Raw genomic sequence first — 20,859 nt, forward strand, 5'->3', positions numbered from 1 at the left:
GCAGCTCAGGGGCTGCAGCACTCCAGGCTCCTGCCATCCAGTGAGTTGCCCACCTCTTGCACCTCCAGAAAAGTTGCAGTGACTAGACTAGCTGACAAAGAGTAAAAATTGGTAATCATTTTTTCTTTTTCTTTTTGAAGGTCTTTATTTATTTTTTTCCAAACTAGTGCTTTTACAAGTGGTAGAATGGGGTTAATATGTAGATGATCAACTGACTTTTTAATGCTTTATAAATACATTGTGATTCTCTGTGTCCTTTGTGCTAGTGTACTCAGGACTAGGATGCCAAGTGCAGTGACTCTGCTTCTGTTCCCTCTCCCTCGGGAAACTAGGAGGGGAGGCCTACTCACTCTGGTCTAGGCATGAGGCTATGTAGGATTTGGTGTGCTGTTTGGGAACAGAGTAGTGGTTTGTGTTTGAAGATTGGAAATGGGTCTTCATCTTTGGGGTTCTGCACACTTCTAGCATCATGTTTGGGATGGATGCTGTGGGGTCCCTGGCTTCTTGTGCACTCCTCTCAGGACCAGAAGCTTCCTTTTCTGTCACCCAGGCTTTGTGTTCCTGTACTGAGGCTTCATAAATGTACATTTTCCTGCTGGTGAAGTTCTCTGTGGTTCATTGAAACTGAAAGCTGTGGTGCAGATCCCTTGACCACTTGGTTTGGGAGATAGCAGTGGTTTCCTGAGGGATCTGCACTCATAATGGAGGAAGGCAGAGTGCTACAATGTTCCAAAACAGTCTGCATCTACCCCACCCCAGCCCCTGTGGGTTGCTCCTGCAGAATGCCCCTGCATTGGGGTCCGATCCTCACTCCAGTAGCCAGGAGTCCTGCTGCTCTGATCCATGGGAAGGTCAAGGAGAGAAAGAAGTTGGGGATAGAGCCACAAAGAACTTTGCTCTTCATGTACATGTCAGATGCTAGACTGTAAACCTGGGGGTCATCCTGCACACTACCCCTGTGTCCTCACTGCCAGTCTTAAGGATGGCTGTGCTGTTGTGTGGCTGCCCATCCACATACAGTCTGTGTAGATGCCTTCTAGACAGTGGTAGAAGCTAACAGAGAGGGATGTCCTCATATAGTCTGTAGTGCCTTGGTGTTCCTGCCCAGATGCATGCATTGATGCTAGGTGGGGAAGTGTGTGCACTACAGTAAAGTTCTGTTTCTAACTCCAGCTGGAGTGATGCCTGTTCACTGCCTTGTTTAAACGTTGTTTTCCCTTGATTTCTTTTTGAGCCAAGAACATAAGACCATAGAAAGGCTTTAATTTCTTTCCACCTGCCTTTCTGTCTTGTGACAAAAGACTGCAGACTCAACCCACATCAGTGATATTTAACTTGCAACATGAAATAATTGAAAACAAATTGAAGCTGTTCTCACTGGGCAACAGACCATACACCCAGAAATCGCTGAGGTTGTGCAAGGTCTGTAGCCCATGCCTTGAAGCATAATACATAGACATGTGTGTGGTTTTTCCTACTGTAAAGGAGGCAGGTGGCCTGATTAAATTCAGCATTTATTTGGGAACAAAAGTGTCATCTCTGGCTACTGCAGATGAGACAGGTGCTCTGGTGGCCCAACAGCTATTGAAAATGCAGAGAGCTGGCATCTGGAATTCCTTTTAAGCTGTGCACCTCTGCTGCTAAGGGCCAGAGTCTGCTGGCTCTGCTAAGTCTTGGGAGACACCTGAGAGATCAGCAGTGAGCCCAGAAGGTCCTGAGTGAGCTAAATGTGCATCAGGATTATCAGGACCTTCTTCATATTTTTTGTTTACACTGCTAGAGATCAAACCCAGGTCCTCATGCATACTCAGCACATGCTCTATGACGGGGCTCTGGCCCCATCCCACTGTGGGTTTCTAAAAGCCCAAGTCCTGGATGCTTCACTACAGCGGGCTTCAGAAAGCTGAAAGAGGGGGCTGGGGAGGTGGCTCAAGCGGTAGCGCGCTCGCCTGGCATGCGGGCGGCCCAGGTTCGATCCTCAGTACCACATACCAACAAAGATGTTGTGTCCGCCGAGAACTAAAAAATAAAAATATTAAAAATTCCCTCTCCCTCTCTCTCTCTCTCTCTCTCTCTCTCTCTCTCTCTCTCCTCTCTCACTCTCTCTTTTAAAAAAAAAGAAAAAAAAAGAAAGCTGAAAGAGGCACAGGATCCTGCAGTAGGGACAGTTTCTCTTGTGTAGCCCTTTGGGATTACTGAGGCTAAACTTGGACTATCTCAGAGTAAGTGCCCTCAGAGAGAAAGACCCTGCCTCACATGGCCCAAGATTATTCCCAGATGGTTCCTCAAAGGTGAGCCCTGGGGGACATCAAGCCCCATCCCTCCCTTAAACCTTCCAGAGCAGGGAGCCTATTCACACATCACCACACAGACCCTCTCTGACCTTTCACCCTGACCAGGAGAAGCTCTGCCAAGCTCATTTTTTATACTACACATAGGGGAGGCAGGCTCCTCTGCAGCTGTAGAGGTTCAGTAAATAGAGTGGTATTATTTTCTTACCTGAAGTTGAAAGAGGTGAGGGCATCCTCTACCTGAGAGTCACTTTAGCAGTGAAGAGTAAGCATCCCTGTGTCTGGAGGGTACCCTGGCTTCTTTGGGAGCTGCCCAGGACTTGGTCAATGGAGAACATGCAGGGGGGGGCACACGGGTGGCAGAAGGTGATCTGGGGATTGAGGTGTCCTAAGTGGACAGGAGGCCAAGTAACTGCTAGGTCGGGAGCCTGGGAACAAGGCTTCCCCAAGAGGAGGTCAGTCTTTTCTGGGCAAGATCCACCAGCTGGAAGACCTGGAATGCCCATCCTAAGACAAGAGCAAGGTACAACCTCAAGGTGCCCAACTCACAGTGCTTGGACACAGTGCAGCACCCCTCCTCTGCACTTGGGTGCGTTTGCATTTATGGTGTTTTGTTCTTTTTGTTATTTTTCACTTGTAGATGGACAAATACCTTTATTTTTAATTTATTTTTATGTGGTGCTGAAGATTGAAACCAGCGCCTCACACGTGCGAAGCAAGCACTCTACTACTGAGCTTACAACCCCAGCCCTGGCTGTTTGGTTCTTTATAATAGTTTTTTATATGACAGCAGAATATATTACAATTCTTATTACACGAATAAAACACAATTTTTCATATCTCTTGTTGTATACAAAGTATATTTACACCAATTTGTGTCTTTGTACATCTATTTTAGATAATAATGTCCATCACATTCCCCCATCATCTTGAAACATTTCCTGTCTGTCTAAACATTTCCTGTCTGTCTAAATAACTAGTGTAAACAAAAGGCAATTGTGTTTTTCTTTACCATGAGGTGTAGTTCAGGTGTGAGGCCCCATCTAGGACAACCCAGGGTAGCTGTCCTCAGAACAGGTTTGTCAGCCTGTGGCGGCTCAGAGGTGGCCACTATTGCCGGTTGTCTTTGGTCAGGTTGTGTGCCAGCCAGTTCACTTTGGTCTTCCAGCTCTCCCTCAGGGCTTCATTGAACTTCACCCGGAAGTGCTTCAGCCCCTCCTCCTCTGTCTTCCCCAGCGCCAGAGTGTCCTGGGACAGAATCATCACAACTGTATCAACATTCAGGGGTCCTGACCTTGCTGTATCTGCAATCCCTTCTGCCTCCCTGTACTCCTGCCCCCTTGGGTTGTTGAAATTCCTTCCTAAAAGAACTGCAAGCAGATGGTCAGGTGGCCTCATCTTAGCTGAGAGAAGGGCAGGAGAAGCTTTAGGGAATACACCCCCTCCCACTCTGCCTCTCACCAACTGAAAAGACAGGAATGGAAAGTGTCTTGCAAACCTACAAGAGACTTTATCTCATGCATGAAAGACACTGAGGACACATGGGATGACCAAACAAGATCACAGTTCACCTTCATTTGGGCGGGAGTAGGCCCAGGGAGTGCAACATTCTGGCCACTTCGCACCATACTGCAATGCTGGGCCTGGGACGGCATGAGGGCCCCCATCTGTGAGGTGAATCTCCTAGGTCCCTGAGCTGTTCGGGCAAGATGCACTCTGACCAGGATGAGCTCTGCCAAGCTCATTTTTTATACTATACATATGGCAGACAGGCTCGTCTGCAGCTGTAGAGGTTCAGGCAGGCTTTGGGAAGTTTGTGGTGGACTCTGGCCTCTAGTCTGGTGTGGCTCTGTGCTGGCATACCTTCAAATACTGGATGTCTTTGGAGGAGCTGAGCTCAGGCAGGCCTGCTGCCTGCATCAGAGTAAAGAGTTGGAGGAAGAGGAGCCCATGGCGCTGCAGAATGCTGTAGGCCTGTTCACAGTAGCCTCGAAACCTGAAGAAGTGGAGGAAATAGGTACAGCCCTGGGTCCTCCCTGCCACCCCCAGCCCCAAACCAGCAGAGGCTCTGCATCCAGCCAGCACCTGCCCCTGAGTGTTTGCCCCTGGTTGTATTATGGGTGTACCCAGATCCTCTAACCAATGCCCCTGCCTGGGCCTGCCTCCTACACCTCCCATGGACCTCCTGTTTGCACTGCCCAACAGGGTACTCTGGGATTGGGGTGCACCTGCAGATAAGGCAGCACCCCCAGGGTGGAGGCAGGAGTTAGGCTGAGGGTATGTCCCCATCCCTGCCCCTGGATGGACACTGTCCCCTCACCAGGGCCCTGGGCACCCTCACCTTTCAAACTTCTCATTATCACTAGTCTTTCCCTGCTGAATCACGTGGACAAAGTCATGGGTGAGGATGAATGGGACTCGCTCACGGTTGATTCCAAACTTGGTCTTGAAATTCCCCAGAAAGTGGCCAAAGTCAATATGAAATAGCTGAGGGGAATGAAGGGCAGCTACTGAACAGGCTTCACAAAGAGAGGTTCTGTTTAGAGGAAGTCAGCAGGACTTGGGGCACTCTTCTGGGAGCTGTGGGAAGGGCAGAGAGGCCCCTGGGCCAGGCATGTAGGACAAGCTCACCGGGCAGCTGAACACAGTGCCCCTTACCTGCCCATTCTCACGGATCATGATGTTGTCACTGTGCCGGTCACCGATGCCCAGCACATATGTGGCCACACAGTAGCCGGCACAAGAGAGGGTGAACTCCTCAATGGCTCGATCCAGGGCTTCTCTGGGTGGGGAAGATGGAAAACCAGGGCTCCTTATATTTTCCCTCCTCTTGAATCTGGCCTTGTGTTAATCAACAAGGAGGGCATTATTCTGGAGCATAGGTCACCATGCCCAGCTTGAAATTGCCCCCTTCTTCCACACAATACCATTCAGAGAAGACAAGGACTATGTGTTAGATGAAGAGAGGCTGCACAAAGAGGCACAACTGACATCCAAGTGCCTAGGTGTGTGACTGGGCCCTTGGTAGATGCTCTGGGCTCAGGCAATATCACAGATGCTAGCCATAGCACCAGCTATTTCAAACCACAGCAGAAACACTCAGCAGAACCCACTCAAGCTACATATCTGTGACTAAACACGGTGGTGGTTTTAATGCCCAAAGAGTTGAGTAGCATAACACAGCCATGAAAAATGGACACCCGGGAACAGTGACCTTCTCTGTCCTGCCCCAAATCAGATGTGGGCCAGTGCTCAGCTGAGCCAAGCAGCCATGGAAACTGTCACAGGCCTTCCCTCACCTTTCACTCTATGGAGCCTCTCCCAGGAATAAGAAAGCCTACCCAGGGTTCTTGGACTTGAGCCAGTTGAGCAGGGCATCCTTGTTGAAGGCAGCCATGGCAGCCAGGTTGCTCTGGTTCAGCTGGATGTTGGCAATGGTGTCCGAGTGCTGCACCGCCTCAATGAGGCCCATGCAGTCACCAGTGGGAAGGCAGCCATAGGGGGTCATCCTAGCACATGAGAAGAGGCACAGGCAGACACTATGTTAACCATTCTCTGGGGCTACTGGAACCCCCTGGAAATTGAGGCACCCAACAAAACCACAGGGAACACTGCTCAAATTCCTGAGGATGCCAGACGGGGTGTGGGGCTCTGGGGAAGGTGCCTCAGAGACACAGAACTGGCACTCAAGTTGCAGAGCACACCTTGGCTGGGCTCATGTTTGCTCTGAAGAGAATGAGTCAGTGAGCTTGAAAGAAGGTGGCACTGCTCCCCAAGGGGTAGGAAGCCAGGAAATAGGAGCTGAGCACCAGGAATAGCCTTACCCAAACCCCTCCAGCTGCCGTACCCCTCTTGTGAGAACAGCCGCTCTCACAGCCAAAAGGGAGGTATCAGTTTAGACCAGGGACTCCTCCAGGAGCAGGCTCTGAGGCCTGTTACAGACCCAAACAAACAGGTGATGGATAGAGGCCCCACCTTAGGTCCAGGCCCTCCTGCTTCCACAGGGCGTCCATGAGCTGGATCATCTGCAGAGTCAGCATGTCCTGGCGGAGGTCTGGAAGGGCAGGAGTTTCTAGTGGGTTATACACCCATGCAAGGCTCAGAGTATCTGAGCTCTGTCTTCTCAGGGAACCCCCTGGGGCCGACCACAGAACAGTATGGGCCTAGGTGAGAAGGCCAAGGCCTCAGCATGTCCCCTGCCCAGCCTGGCTCACCATCCCCGTTCTTAAAGATGATGCCAACGCTGTCAGCACTGCCTGCCTCCTCACTGCTGTACATGATCCACAGGGGTTTCATCTTGGAGTCCATGAAGGTGCACCTTTCCACACTGCAGGCAGAGGGCAGTGTTGGCCTGGGTGGTTAGGGGCTTAGGGCGGGAGAGGGGGCTTAGGGCCTGGCTCCAGGTGGGGCTAGGCCTGGGGCTCACCAGACTTCTGCCAGCATCGTGCTGGGGTCCAATGGGGACTGCAAGTGTGAAAGGGCTTCTAGGTAAGTATCCTGGCGCATGTACAAGTGCATCAGCTCCTTAGTTTGGGGCTTGGTGGTCTTCTGGGAGCTCACCTTCACAAAGTCGCTCAGGGCCTTCAGCTTGCTCAGTGCTTCCACCTGGTGGGCAGAATGGAGTAGCAGCAGTGCACGTGAGCCTGAGCCAGAACCAGGAGTATGACTGAAGGGGCCTGGAAGGGGAGCCCGCCTCAGGCACAGGCACTCTGAGCCTCACCTGCTTCATCAGCATCTTCATGTGGTGGGTGCTGCCCCTGAAGTAGGCCTCCATGATGAGGCCAAAACGCAAGGCCACGGACGGCACATGCATCTCAGAGCTGGAGGGAGAAGATGGGGCTGAGAATGGCCAGGAGTGGCACATAGCCCCTCCCCAGCCCAGTAAACATGAGGTCAGCAGGCCAGGAGACCCTCATCCCCCATGGCTTTTCTAGGTTCCCAAGGAATCAGCAGGGGTGCATCCAGCTACCGAAGATGCCAGAATAGGAAGTGGCCAATCTTTCGGTTGGCCAGAGCCCGGTCCAACAAGAATTGGGTCAGTTCGAAGTCCAGGTAGGACTTGTACTTGAGGACCTGCACCAGCTGCAGCAAGCACTGGAAAAGCTCATCGTCCCTGTAGGGGAGGAAGGCTGGTTGAGTCTGGGGTTCTGAAACTCAGGACAGAGGTCTCCAGCTGGCAGGTGACTGGAAAGAGGGTGAGGCCAGCCTAGGCTCATCTCCACCCAGCACCCACTTCCAGGTTGCCAGGGCAAGCTGTCTTAGTGAGGAGCTGGCAGCCTGTGGGCCTCAGTGCCCAGCTGGGACTCACGTCAGTTTCCGCAGGGACCTGATGGCAAAGGAGCCCACGTGGCAGTCGGGGAAGCTGAAGTCCAGCAGCTCCAGGGCATTCAGGACCGGAAGCTCAGGCCAGGAGCACAGCAGGTAGAGCATCTGGAGGGCGCTTTGCAGTCAGGTGGTGGGGGGCCCACTGCTATCTCTCTACTCCATCTGTGCCCCTGGTGCCCCTCTCCACCCACCTGGGCCACATCCTCGTGCTTGTTCCACTTGGTCACGAGCAGCAGGTGGGCCAGAGCCTCTGGGAAGTGCTCCTGCACTTCATGCCGCATCTTCCACACCAGGTCCTTCTCATGCTCATACAGCTCTCCCGACCCCCGCTGCTCCAGGATTCCCTGCAGCTGCAGCTTCTAAGGGGTGCAGGCAGAGTGAGGCCTCCAGCCCAGCACCTGGCTCCATGCCCCACCAGCACCCCAGCTCACCTCCTCCTTGGTGGTAGGCCCATGCTCCCCGTGACGTCCCAGCTCTAGAATCTGCAACAAGTGTCTCTGCTGTGAGCTCCCCAGGCCTGGGCCAGCACTGGCAGGGCTCTAGGTAGGGCGTCTGCACCTCAGCACTACTGCCAACCACTCTTGCTGGTGGGAGCCCTCCTGCACACTGCAGGGCATTCAGTAGCATCTCCAGGCTCAGCCTGCCACAGGCCAGTAGCACCTCTCCCATTGGCTGTGACAGCAAAATGTCATCAGACATCACCAACATCCCCTGGTGGGCCACATAGCTATTGGAAGGCCTCAAATCAGCATGATGACGCAGCCCCCAGCAATGGGCAAAGCCTGGGGTGGCCAGGGACCCCGTCTGAGGACCTCCAGGAAAGCTCCTGGTTAGCGCTCAGCTTCCAAGAAGGACCTCACTGACCTTCTCCAGGGCAGGGTAGTACACAGGGTGAGGGGCCACCTCGGGCAGGTAGATGACCAGGGTGACAGCACTCTCTGTGTTGGGATTGCTATGCACGGTACCCATGGGGTTCAGCAGGTCTCCTTTCTCATCTGAAGGCAGGAGAGATGTAGTTGTAGGGGAACCAGTTCTGGATGCCTCACCCTCCAAGAGCCTCTCCCTGCTGGGCCTGGGTCCACCTGGGACAGAGGGCCACATGTAGAGGCAGAGCTCCCCAGTCTTGAGCTGGTCCTTGTAGTCAAACAGCATGAGGTTGGCCCAGGCGATTGGGCAGTCCTGGAGAAGGATACTAGAGATCAGAGTGAGCCTCTTCTTGTTCATATGCAGAATGGAACCAGTCTCCAGGCCAACCAGGAGAGAAGATCCAGACTGCATGGAAGGTCTCCAAGTTAGACCCAGGAGGAGGGGAAGGACCTGCTATCTCTTTCCTATCAGAGTTTCAGTAATTAAGCCTGCAAGATCACTTCCTGGCTGCCTGCATCTTCACACCCAACATCCAGAGACACTTGAGTAAGCCCACCAGTCCCTTAGCTGGCCCAGGACCAGGGGCAAGTCACATCCTGGGTCTAGTGACTTGGGGCCCAGCCACACTCTCCCCAGGCAGCCACTAACTCATCATTTCTGTCCCCCTGAGAACACTGTCCTTCCACCAAGGGAGCTGCCTCCAGGACCCCAAAGGACCACAGGTCTGGGCTAGATATTTCAAGTCAGGCAACTCATGAGCTGTTACTCAGGCAGCACAGGAAGCCAAACTATGGAGCCAGACTAGGGCAGGCAGAGAGACTGGGGTCCCCAGGCTCTCCCAGAACCCTGTTCTCAGGGTGCCTGCCTGTGGGAGCAGGATTGCAAGAGGCCCCAGTAAGGGGTTTCACTGGGTGTCTGAGGCCTGGGCCTCTCCCAGTCAGCACAACCCACCTCCTTCTTGGACTTTTTCTTGCTAGAGTACGCCTTCTTGGCCTTCTCCATCACGGCATAGAGTGCAAAGCAGAGCCGGGCCATGCGCGGCAGGTCACAGATGTTGATGTCAAACTCCAGATGCTGCTTCCACATGGGCTCTGAGCACATGCTCACCTCCAAGCTGGACATCGTCTTGCACAGCATCTCATTGCCATGGAAGAGCCCGGCCTGCACCACCAGCTGGGGAAGGGGTACAGGGCATGGATGAAGGAGTGAAGGCCCCACCCCATCTAAAGTTCCAATCCTCTCCTTGAAAGTCCCCATTTACACAGGGGTCCAAATCTATTTCTTGCATTGAGAGTGGTCCAGTAGAGTGTAGGCTGGCAGCTCAGTGGTACAGGTGTCTTGGGGAATTGGTACCCCAGGCTGTACTGGGGCAAGCCAGTCTCAGTACACTTGACTCTGTGGGTCAACTCAGAACCTCAGTTTCCTCATCAGGGTTCAGAAGTTCCAGGGTCCCTTCTGCTTCTAACAGCTCTGGCTACCTTCATGCCTAGCATCTTCTGAGCCCCATGTGGCTCCAGTCTCCATTGCACCTGTTCCAGTTCCAACCTGCCAGCCCATCCCCAGAGCTGCTCCCACCCAATCCTCCATGACTCCTGCAGACATACCCCCCCTTCCCAGATTGTAAAGTAATGCCAAAAAGAGACCCAGACAAGACATGCTACACTCTGTGGACCCAGACAGGCATCACCTCCCAGAAGTGGGATAATAAATCCACCTCTACAGGTGGTTCTGAGTGCAGAGGAGCCATGAAAGTGCTTTTTGAAGAGACAACAGGGCACTGTTCCCCAAGCCCATGGGGGCTCAGCTTCCAGGGGGAACCATGTGCAGTGTCCTCCAGACTCTGGGCACCCCTGGGTTGGTAACCCCTGGAAGCACCTCAGCCCAGCTGCAGCCAGCTTCTATGGTGCCTTACACATCTCTGACTGGGCCTCCTACTTAAATAGGCTGTGCCTGATTCCACAAGCTCCACCAAAGTCAAATACCCACAAGTTGCTTGGCCCAGGTTTCCATTAATTGGCCTCCCTGGCCTGCTGGCCTGCTCCCCTCCCCTCTTATTGTTTGGATGTGGCTCACAGCCAATCCAGGCAGAGATAATGAGTAATGTGTCCAGGTGACTTTTGTGTGACACCCTCCCACTCTTCTTTCTCTGCTGCCCCTCCAGGCTACAGCACACCCTGTTTGTGAAAAAACAAACAAACAAACAAACAAAAAAACACCTGTCCACTCACCTGGTACCCGAGCCCCTACCTTCATCTGCTCATCAGCATTGATTTTGCTGCCCTGGATCAGCTCAATGCAGAAAGGCTGCCCCAGTGACCACAGGGACACAGAGGAGGGCTAGAGAGGAGAGGAGAGGGGCTTAAATCCCAGCTCATTCCCCTGGCTGCTGAAAGGCTGGGGAGAGGGGGAGAGGGTCCCAAATTTGTGGCAAGGTTCAGAAACCTGTCTCCAACACAATCCTTTACCAATCTGCCACACAGGGGCCCAGGGGCCCCAGCCCCCCTGAAATATGCAGAGAAGTAGGCAATCTGGGATCACAGTAGCTCAGACAGGACCCTACTCTGGGTGTCAGCTCAAGGCCCTGACTCTCCAAAAGGACTGCACCATCCAAAGTCCCCTGGATCAACGCCTAGCCCTGGTGCTGCCCAAGAGGCTCTAGGATTGGCCAAAAGGAGGTAGGAAGAGAAAGAGGGTAAGAAAGGGGAGGACATCATCTCACCTTCTTCATGGGAATGGGGGGCGGTTTGGTGTGTGGTTTCTGGAACTGAGGGGCCGGTTTGCTCTGCTCATCCCGCATGGCAAGGATGGAAGAGGAGTGCACCATGGTCAGGTGGGGGGTCTGTCCACTGTGCAGGCAGCTGTATATGTACTGAGATGAGAGTGTAAGATTGAACTGTCAATGGGTGGTATATCCATTCCCTGGAACCAAGAGAGACCCACAGTCTGGCTCTCTCACTCCTATGCTGGCTCCTTCTAGAGTGGTAGGGATCCCAGAGTGAAGAGGGCTCCTTGAAGGCCTCACCTTGAACTGACAGAGCAGGTAGCGGCCATAGAGGTACTCATGCCGCCCATTCACCTGCAGCACATAGTCCTCAGGCTGCTCCATTGTGAGGAGTTGGTATACCTTGGCCTTCTTCTGGAGGGCGCAGGCCATCAGCACTAGGGGCACATCCTTGGTGGACACCTGGATGGTGAAGCTCTCCTGTGGGGAGGAGGGAGATTTAGCATGCTGCTCTCAGGCCCATGGGCTTCTGGGGAAAGGGGGCAAGGCCACGTGCCTGCCTTTATTGGGTATCCCCAAGTGTGAGCCCCACAAGGGCAGGGCCTGGGTCATTCACTGGTGAAAGTAACAGCAGACACCCAGGAAATACTTGTCCAGTGAATTAAGGGACCAATTCAGCCTTGGTGAGCTTACCTGGTGGGATGCTTGACTACACCCCTTGCATGCCTGCATACCTGGCAAATGCTGTGTAATGCCAGTGAGTGAAGGGAAATTTGGGGGCCTGGGACACTAGAGTGTCTTATCAGTTGAAGGTCCCCATGGGCACAGCAGTCCATGTGCCACAGCTGGAGCAGCCTCCCTAGGACATGGGCTATGGGCTCACCCTGCTGCCCTCAAATTTGACATTGACCAGCAGGTCTGGGTTGGAGATTTGAGAGGTGTTGCTGCCCCCCCAGCTCCTGGTGGAGGGCTCCAGCTGAAGGGGAAAACTGTATTGCAGCCAGGCCTCCCAGCCCAGCTGCTGCCGGTGGGCAGCCGCCTCCTCGCTGAACTGGCGCATCTTAGTGCGGAAGTCATTCACTTCTGGGTCTTGTAGGCAGTCGAACTCATGGAGGCCTGTAGGGCAGGAGCAGGCTCAGTGCAGGTGCATGTGGCACCAGCCACCCAGGTGTGCCCTACCTTGCTGAGGCAGGGGCTGATCTGCAAGCCCTACCTTTGCCAATGAGGAGGCTGATCTGTGAGTTGATGAGCTTCTCCATGCGGTCACCCTGGCGGGTCACCAGGCGCAGCATGGGCAGGAAGGGCCGGACATCACATAGCCGCTGCTGCTCATTCTCTAGCTCCTGCTGCTCTGCGGTCTGGTTGACACAGGTGAACACGTAGGCCTCAGGGTCACTGAGCATGTGGAAGAGGGGCTCATTCTGGGCTTCGTGCCACAGCATCTGGGAGGAATGGTTATGGTCAGCCTTGCTGGCCATGACAGCTGCTGGGAGGCAGACAGAGGCCTCTAGTCTGGGCATCCCACTCTGCATGAGCCACATAGAGGGCAAAGGGATACCCCAACATCACTTCCTAGGAACCCTTTGGCCCTTGGGACCAACCAGCTAGTCAGCAAGCTTCCTGTCCCTGTGCTCTGTGAAGGACTTGATGTGTGGAGATTGGGGACTGAGCAGCCACACCTGCCTTAGACACATTATCTAGGGCTGCTTTCACCCCACCAAGGCAATGGTGGCCTTGAGCCATGGCAGAGCTGAACCACTGTGACACATAGCACATAGCCCACAAAGCTTCATGTCAATAAAATATGAAGAAACCAAAACCACAATGAAATGAGAGATGGGACCCCAGGGACAAGTCTGCTACTGTAGTGTTTCAACTTTAGGCACATTGTTTGAAGTTCTGTAAGCACATCAAGTGAACCATATAATGATGTTTACAGGAACTAGAATATGAACAAAATGTTACTGTGGTCACTCAGAAAAACAAGTCATGAAAGTTCATAATCAGAATTTAGCTAGAATGTGGTTAGAAAACAGGAAATGGCTAAGGTAGTGCCTGTGGCTGTCTTCTATGGCAGGATCACAGGCAGGTCTCTTCCTTCTCATTCTTATTTTCCAAAATTTTATGGGCCAATATTATTATTGAACTCAGGGACACTGAGCTACAAAGCCATACCCTCAGCCCTTTTTTGTATTTTATTTAGTGACAGGTTCTCACTTAATTGCTTCAAATATCACTATGTTGTTGAGGCTGGCTTTGAACTTACAATCCTCCTGACTCAGCCACCGGAACATTTGGGGACACACCCAGCTACTTTTGAAGTAGAAAATTTTAAGGAAGGATGGAAGGAAGGCAGAGAGAAATTTTCCAGGACATTTAAAAAAATCCCTCAAGTGTGGTCCATTGCTTCTATCATTTTTTTCTTGTTCTCAATAATAGCTTTTAAAATTGTGAAATAAATTTTTGCCCTCGGGCAGTCCAAGGCATGACCCATTAAACCCTAGTTTGTAAGTGGCACAACCCCATTGAAAGCCATAGGACAGCATCTACCAAAGCAGATGTTCATTGCTTTGACTCAGTAATTCATCCTGAAATTTATTCAATGAACCTGAGGACCCTTTCCAAGGATGATGGGCACTATGTTGACAACAGTTTTAAAGACAAATTCCTGCAAGTCCCTTATGTGGCTGCGAGCAGACTGTGGTCACTAGTAGCTGGCCCTCTGGTAACTAGGGAGGGGAACACATTGCCATGTGGTAAGCTGAAACTAGGGAGGGGAACACATTGTCATGGGGTAAGCTGAATTTGAATAGTAAGTGGAGTTTAACCACCACTTTTATGCAAGTTCTTGATATTGTATATTTTTCAAAATTTATATCTGAGGTTCTCAAGTGTGAGGAACAAAGCCTCTGACTTTCTGAGCTCCCAGGGCTGACAGGAGACCAGGCAGTACCTGCTTTATGGTGCTGAGGTTGGCATTGCGGGACACAGGGAAGCTCAGGTAGATCCCTGTGGGCAGAAGGAAGTCAACCACCACCCTCTGATTCTTCTCCACCTCGGTCCAGAATTCCATGGGACAGTCAATCCCCAAGGGCATTCTGCTTTGTTATTTCTCTGTGGCCATGTGACATGTAAAGGAAGCAAAGGCAGAGAGTCCTTGAGAGTAGTGTATGGGGGCCTCGGGCAATGTGAGGCTCAGGGCTGAGGGCTCCCAGGTGGGCACATGGTGTTCTCCTTCCACAGGGCCCCCACTGCCCAGGTAGCTGCTGCTCCTACTGCCCCAGATAACTGTCTGCACTCAGCTGCCTCTCACTCTGGTGGACACATCTGCCTCCCTCACAGCGGGCCCAGAGCCATAGACCAAATAATTTTCCTCTGGAAATTATGCATCAGGGAGACGCTATCATGGCCACCACCTGGCAAGGACAAATGGCAGTATGGCTGGGTGTACAACTCAGGACTCGAGAAAGGCCAAAGGCTATGACTGGACAAAATTTATATTTTTTTATTTTTTACACTGGGAATTTAAGCCAGGGACACTCTAACACTGAACTACATCCCCCATCCTTTTTATTGATTTTTTCCTCCACAGGGATAGAACCCAAGGGAATGTAACTACTGAGCCCCATCCTTAGCCTATATTTGTATTTTATTTAGACACAAGTTCTCCGTGAGGTATTTAGGGCCTTGATAAGTTTCTGAAGCTCTCTTTGAACTTGAAATCCTCCTGTCTCAGCTTCCCAAGCAATTGGAGTAACAGGTGTGCACCCCAGAGTGTGTGTGTGTGTGTGTGTGTGTGTGTGTGTGTGTGTGTGTAAGATTTGGCGAGATATATTGATTGAACTGAGCCCCAAACCTGCCCCCACCACATACATAACAATACATTACAGAGAAATTTTGTCTTCCATACACTCCAGAACCAGATCAGCCCCTTACTGCCCTCACTCCCAGCTTCCCCCTCCAGGTCACCACCATCTGGAATCTGTTTATCTATAGCCTCCATCAGTGTTTTTACTACTAATTTGTATCCACAAAGAAGTCCTAATATTTTTGAATGCCTTAAACCTTCCTAAACTAGTGAATCTTCTGCAACCTGCTTTGGCTACTCAATGTTCCTTAGATCCATCCACCTGGATGAATACATGTAGCAATAGTACATTCATTTTAACTCCTGCAAGGTGTTTCACTGTATAAAGAAAGCACCTTGTATTTGCCCTGATCATGGTGATAAACTGGAAAGGTTTGTTTCTATTTTCCTTAGTTGTTACAAAAGATGCTACAATGTATATTCCTATACTGGGTTCATAGCTTGCACCTGGGAGCAGAGAGGAGGCTGGTCCAAGAGCAGTATGTGAACCTCATGTTTGGTGTCAAGGAAACATATACACATTAAAAGGGAAAAGACAGGTAAAATTAAGGATCAGAATGCATTTTATTTAATCCAATGTATCCAAATTATCATCATGTTGACAAGAAATCAACACAGGGAAAAAATACTAGAGATATTCCAACTATTTTTAGTATTGATCCTTTGAAATCTTTTGTATAGTTTATGCTTATTTCATTGCCAGCTTTTCTTTTTCTTTTTGTTTTCTGCCATTTCACTTTCAGATTTTAATCAGAAATAACTGGCCTTGGATCATGGTTTAGCTCAGTGTCAGAGCACTTACCTAATATGTTCAAGCCCCTGGGTTCTATCCCCAGCCCAACCCAAACAAATACCACAAGAATTATTTTGTCTACTCAATTTTCACACTATTTATAGGTTAAAAATATTCACCAACCCAAGTTGTCCCAAACAAATAAAGCTTTTCTGATAAAGACCAGGTATCAATTTCTAAATTTCAATTAATGTAAATTAAATAAACTGTGGGTTATTTTGGGTGTGGGATGAGGTGCAATTCTGAGGATGGCACCCAGGGCCTTGTGCATGTGAAACAATTGCTCTACTGCTGAGCTGCCTCCCAAACAAACAGAAAGTTTTGAAGTTCATTCCTTAATTGTGCACTATCTACGTTTCAAGTGACCAAGAGTTCCATGTAGTGAAACCTATGATAGGTATAAATCCATCATTCACTTGCTCAAGTACCCCCATGTTTTCCTCAACGTGGTGCTGCCCATCGTGAGTTCATGCTTGATCTCCAAATTACCCTCAGCATTTGCTATTGTCAAACTTACTCATTTTTGCCAATCTGATGGGTATGAAATTGGCTTACTTTGCTTAATTTGCTTTTCGCTGATAATTCACAAAATGTTTAGCTTTTGCAGAAATCCTACTTGTAACCTTGGCATGTGTCCTGTGGGGTTATTTATCTTATTCTTGTTACTTTATAGAATCTATATATTCTACATTCTATTCCTTTGTGGATTAAATGAAGTGGAAATGTTTTCTTCCTACTCTGAGTCATCTTTTCTCTTGGTATATGATCTCTTTTTGGTAAATAAAAGTTTTTATTATTAATGCAATAAAATATATCAATGTTTCTGGAGGAGGTCACTCAGTATTAGAGATAATTAGCATGCACAAGACCCTGGGTTCCATCCCCAGCACTACAAAACAAAGGAAAGCAATCCTATGCAACTTCCCTACCTACTGCAACATCACAGCTCCTGTATTTAAATGACTTTTGAAAGTAGTTGAAAGGACATTCAGTTTTCATTTGTTTTGAGAGAGTGCTTCACTATGTAGCCCAGGTTGAACGCAATCTTGCAATCCTCCTGCCTCAGCCTCCTGAGTAGTGGGGATGACAAGCATGTGTTGTGGTGCCCAGCTACAGACATGTTTAATTTAAGACTGATATTCTCTGGTGGCAGTGCCAGCTGGGGCCAGGCATCCCTGGTGGTATGCGGAAGTGGCTTGGAGCAGTGTGATTCACACATTGCCTTGTCATCCCAGGGCACTGCTGCTGGCAGACGATTCCTTGGATTGTGAAACCACATCCTATTTTAGGTTCCTCTTTCTTAGAATGGCCAAGCCAAAGATTCCTTTATTATTCAAAACCTGGGGGACTATCAGGAATCCTGGAGAATCTGTCTATGATGCCATGTGTTCTTTGGCCAAGTGGGGAAGTCAGTGGGACACACTGGGTCATCTAATCTGGTGAGGCTGAGATGAGCACACAAGGGAAGACCTACCAGGAGCTCTGAACAAAAGGCCTGGGTTCTGAGAAAATGCACTGCTGCTCCCCTGCCCTCAGCACCCTGGAAGTGAAGTCTTCAACCATACTTCCCCAGGAAGGTGGCAGGGAAATAATTCCACAGAGAGTGAAAAAGTGGAAGACCCATGAAGGCTTGTGCAGGATAGAGAGTGAACAGGAGACAGGACAGGAGAAAGCCAGATCTCCTTCCCTCTCTCTGTTCCCAGGACTCAGAGTTCATCAGCCAAAAAGCCTCAACCCTCTGCTCTGGACAAAGCCCAGACCCATCACTCTCTCTCTCACAGATGTCAGCAAATTCAGGGACTTCAGAACTGTCCAAGAATGAAAACTGATATAACCACCTTGGAAAACTCTCTGGCAGAATCTCTGAAAGGTGAACACACCTGTGCCCTGCACCAACACATCCACTCCTCAACAGATGGGTCCAGAGACACGTGAGAGTGACTGTAACATCACTGCTTGGGACAGGCTGACAAACTCACATCAGCAGTAGGGTGGGGAAATAAACTGCGGTTATTCTTTCCAAGTATAATGTTATATCACAGGGAGGATGTATAATCTGCAAAGGCAGACACAATTTCACAATGTAAATGAATCTCACAAACATAAGGGGGAACAAAAGGATCCTGGAACCAAAACCAGGTGCTCATGATTTCAACCACATGGAGAATGACAAGGGAGAACCACTCATCTATCTTGGCAGCAGAGTTACCCCAGCCTGAGGGCCTGAGGGGCTTCTGGGTGTTGAAATCATTTTGGTTTTCTATCTGGAGACTTTTCACAAGTGCCTCACACATTGGTCCACATGGTTCAGATGGGCTGACTTCACTCCTAGCCACTCAGATGGCATGAGACACAGGCCCAGCCAATCAGAAGTCAGAGTTTCCCCTCAACTGTGGGTCAGTTGGGACACAGGAATGGAACTCAGGCTCAACCCATCCCTGGATGTCGCCTCCCTGACTCCAATAATCCCAGGAAGGGCATGTGAATATCAAGTCCATTGACTAGGTTTCAATGTCCAGACTTCCTTCTGGAGTAGCAGAAAAAATATACTATTGACATGAAGCTTCTAGGAACTGTCCACTGCCCTTAGGGGCAGAAACTGAGAAGAGACCAACATAGGAAAGCAGAACTCCAAATGGAAATGGAGAACACAAGCATGGGCACAAGGATGTCACTGAGTCCCTGGACCTGGCCATGTCTGTAGCTTGTCCCTTCTTCCTTTCCCGTCTCACTCTCTCTTCTCTCCAGAGAAGTTTCAGTTGGGTTTTCTGCCACTTGCCGTATCTTTCCATGAGTGCAGCCACGTTTCCTTTTTGGAAGTTTCTAGTGTCTAGAAAGTCCTTTTCTGGGAAGGTGCCCTGCCTCTGTGAGCCAACCTGTGTCCTCTGTACTGCCATCTAGAGGCAAACAGGCAGTCCGCCTGACCACTGTCACTGATGGAAGACCCCATCTAGAGCATCTGGTTAGCTCAGAATTCCAAACTTTGCCCAAAGTGTCTGGAAACAGTTTCATAATGAGAACAGGGAAAGGTAGTGGCAACGTGTGGCTGGAGAGAGGCCTCTAGGGACAAATTGTAGAAGAATGTTTCAGGTACCAAGCTCCTGCAGAGTCTAAAAGTGTGCCACAACACTTCCCTAGTCCCCAGAAAACTTTCTTGCTGGCCGCATCGCTGAGCTTGCTGGCCAGCCCTCCTGGCATTTGTCAATGTAAGCCACGTTCTGTACACCTGTCCAGGAACAATTACCTGATTTATGAATTCAAGAACTCATGGCTATCTTTAATAGCTTCATCTCATAACTTGCATTCATGCATTACTGGATTTTTTATTTTATATGTATCATTCAGTCTTGGATACATTCCTTAATTCCACTAGTAAGTATGAAGCCTGATTAAGTGCTAGGGATTGCAGGAGGAGCTGGGAATAGGGTGGTGATGGCCCTGACAGAGCTCACACTCCACAGGGAGACACTGGTCCACAAGTACATAGGCAGGGAAGCAGAGTGCCCACACATGGCCCAAATGTAGGGGAGAACAGTGCCACATGGTGCTGTCATGGAGAGTAGCTCGGGGGCAGTGACACCACATGTAGTAGGCTAGGAAAGACCCCCATGGAGAGGACCTGGAGTGAGGGCCAGAGAGTGGAGGGGAGACATGGTGGAGATGGGGTCCAAGGTCATGAGGGTCCGAATCCTGCACATCCTGGAGAACAGGGCATCACCTGGTTTCTGCTCTTAGTGAGATGGGAGACCTAGGAGGGTTTTTTGGAAAATCACCTGGTTTCTGCTCTTAGTGAGATGGGTGGCCTAGGAGGGTTTTTTGGAAAATCAATGATGGGATGTGACTTTCATCCAAGACAAAGCCACTGGCAGTGCTATGGAGGGACTGATGAGAATCAAGTCGAGGAGGCAGTGGGTGAGCATCAGTGAGTTTTCTTGACCCAGCACTGAACATCAAGCAGAATCCAACATGCTCCCAAGAGGAGAGGGTTCAGGTGGAGAGGAACCATGGATAGCTATGGGTTTGGGCCTGGGAGTCTGCAGGGCTGATGGTCATTGCCTGCCCAGGGAAGCAGAGGGTGATACAGAGCCCTGGTGATGAGGCAACAGGTGGTCCATCTCAGACAGATGAAATCTGAACTGCTGATTGACACCAATAAAGACAGGTGTGCCCCTGTCAGAGGCCAAGTGACCTGGTCCAGAACCCATGGGAGCCATCTGTGGGTTGCAGAGATTTAATCTGGAGCCAGCATGTGACAAATGGAGACCCATGGGAGCGGGTGAGATGGCCTAAACAGAGGGTCAAAGAAGGCCAGGGGCACCCCAGGAGCAAGGGTGGCATCATTCCAGGATGAAACTTTAGCAATCCCTCCCTCCCAGGCCTCTGCCTTCCCAAGCTGACTGTTCTGTCCAAGCCTGACATTCAGAGAGCATCATAGAAGTAGCAGAGCACAGACTCAGTTCCTCCCACCTCTTGGCCACTAGATCCAAAAAGGCAGCTGAAGGACAGCAGAGATTCTTGTGGGTCTCCATCTCAGGAAACCCTGTCATCCCTTCCAGTGACATGGAGTGTCCCTGTTGGCTGTTCTTTCTCTAGCCCAAGGCTAAGGAACATGTGGGGGTCTGACTTGGGCCTTGCAGATGCAGCAAAGTAATTTCCACAAACATCTTAAGGAACACACTGTGGCCCACGGGCCTCACTGCCAGAAGCAGGAATGCTTCTGTGCCTTCTGAGGGAGGGCAAGTAGGGACATACCCCACAACTGAAGATCCTTCTGCCAGCTGAAGCTACAACCATTGACTGCCTCTCTAGGCTGACAGTCCCACTGCCTGGTGGTCTGGCTGAGCCCCAGATACCTGAGGGATTCCCTTTCTTTATCCTAAACCTCTGCCAGGGCTCTGGGCCAGAACCTCCCCAGTCTGGTAGACTCTACTGCTTTTCCCTGGCCATTTCAAACGTGACTAACTGACCAGGCAGTGCCGCCCAGCCTCTGATG

At 50.6% G+C, this 20,859-nt stretch overlaps 1 protein-coding gene across 3 annotated transcripts; it reads right to left on the bottom strand.

Moving 5' to 3' along the window:
* Positions 1-3,401: 3,401 nt before the first annotated feature.
* Positions 3,402-14,302, bottom strand: LOC308633638 (phosphatidylinositol 4,5-bisphosphate 3-kinase catalytic subunit delta isoform-like; the record flags this gene model as incomplete). Of its 3 annotated transcripts, none has more annotated exons than XM_081266568.1 (22): positions 3,402-3,539; positions 4,155-4,287; positions 4,633-4,778; positions 4,950-5,073; positions 5,633-5,800; positions 6,267-6,345; positions 6,506-6,618; positions 6,718-6,896; positions 7,012-7,111; positions 7,261-7,404; positions 7,600-7,721; positions 7,808-7,975; positions 8,048-8,098; positions 8,481-8,611; positions 8,699-8,795; positions 9,435-9,656; positions 10,731-10,820; positions 11,203-11,265; positions 11,506-11,685; positions 12,089-12,321; positions 12,419-12,647; positions 14,159-14,302. In XM_081266568.1, the coding sequence occupies 22 exons, from the start codon at positions 14,300-14,302 to the stop codon at positions 3,402-3,404; spliced, it is 3,054 nt and encodes a 1,017-aa protein (XP_081122694.1). The 3 variants fall into 3 exon arrangements, with proteins under 3 accessions (XP_081122694.1, XP_081122693.1, XP_081122692.1); XM_081266567.1 differs by having other exon boundaries at positions 7,808-7,972; positions 11,203-11,352; XM_081266566.1 differs by having other exon boundaries at positions 11,203-11,352.
* Between the last annotated feature and the right edge of the window lie 6,557 nt (positions 14,303-20,859).

This window comes from Spermophilus citellus (genome assembly GCF_964194105.1).
Source record: "Spermophilus citellus genome assembly, chromosome: 14".
Lineage (NCBI taxonomy): Eukaryota > Metazoa > Chordata > Mammalia > Rodentia > Sciuridae > Spermophilus > Spermophilus citellus.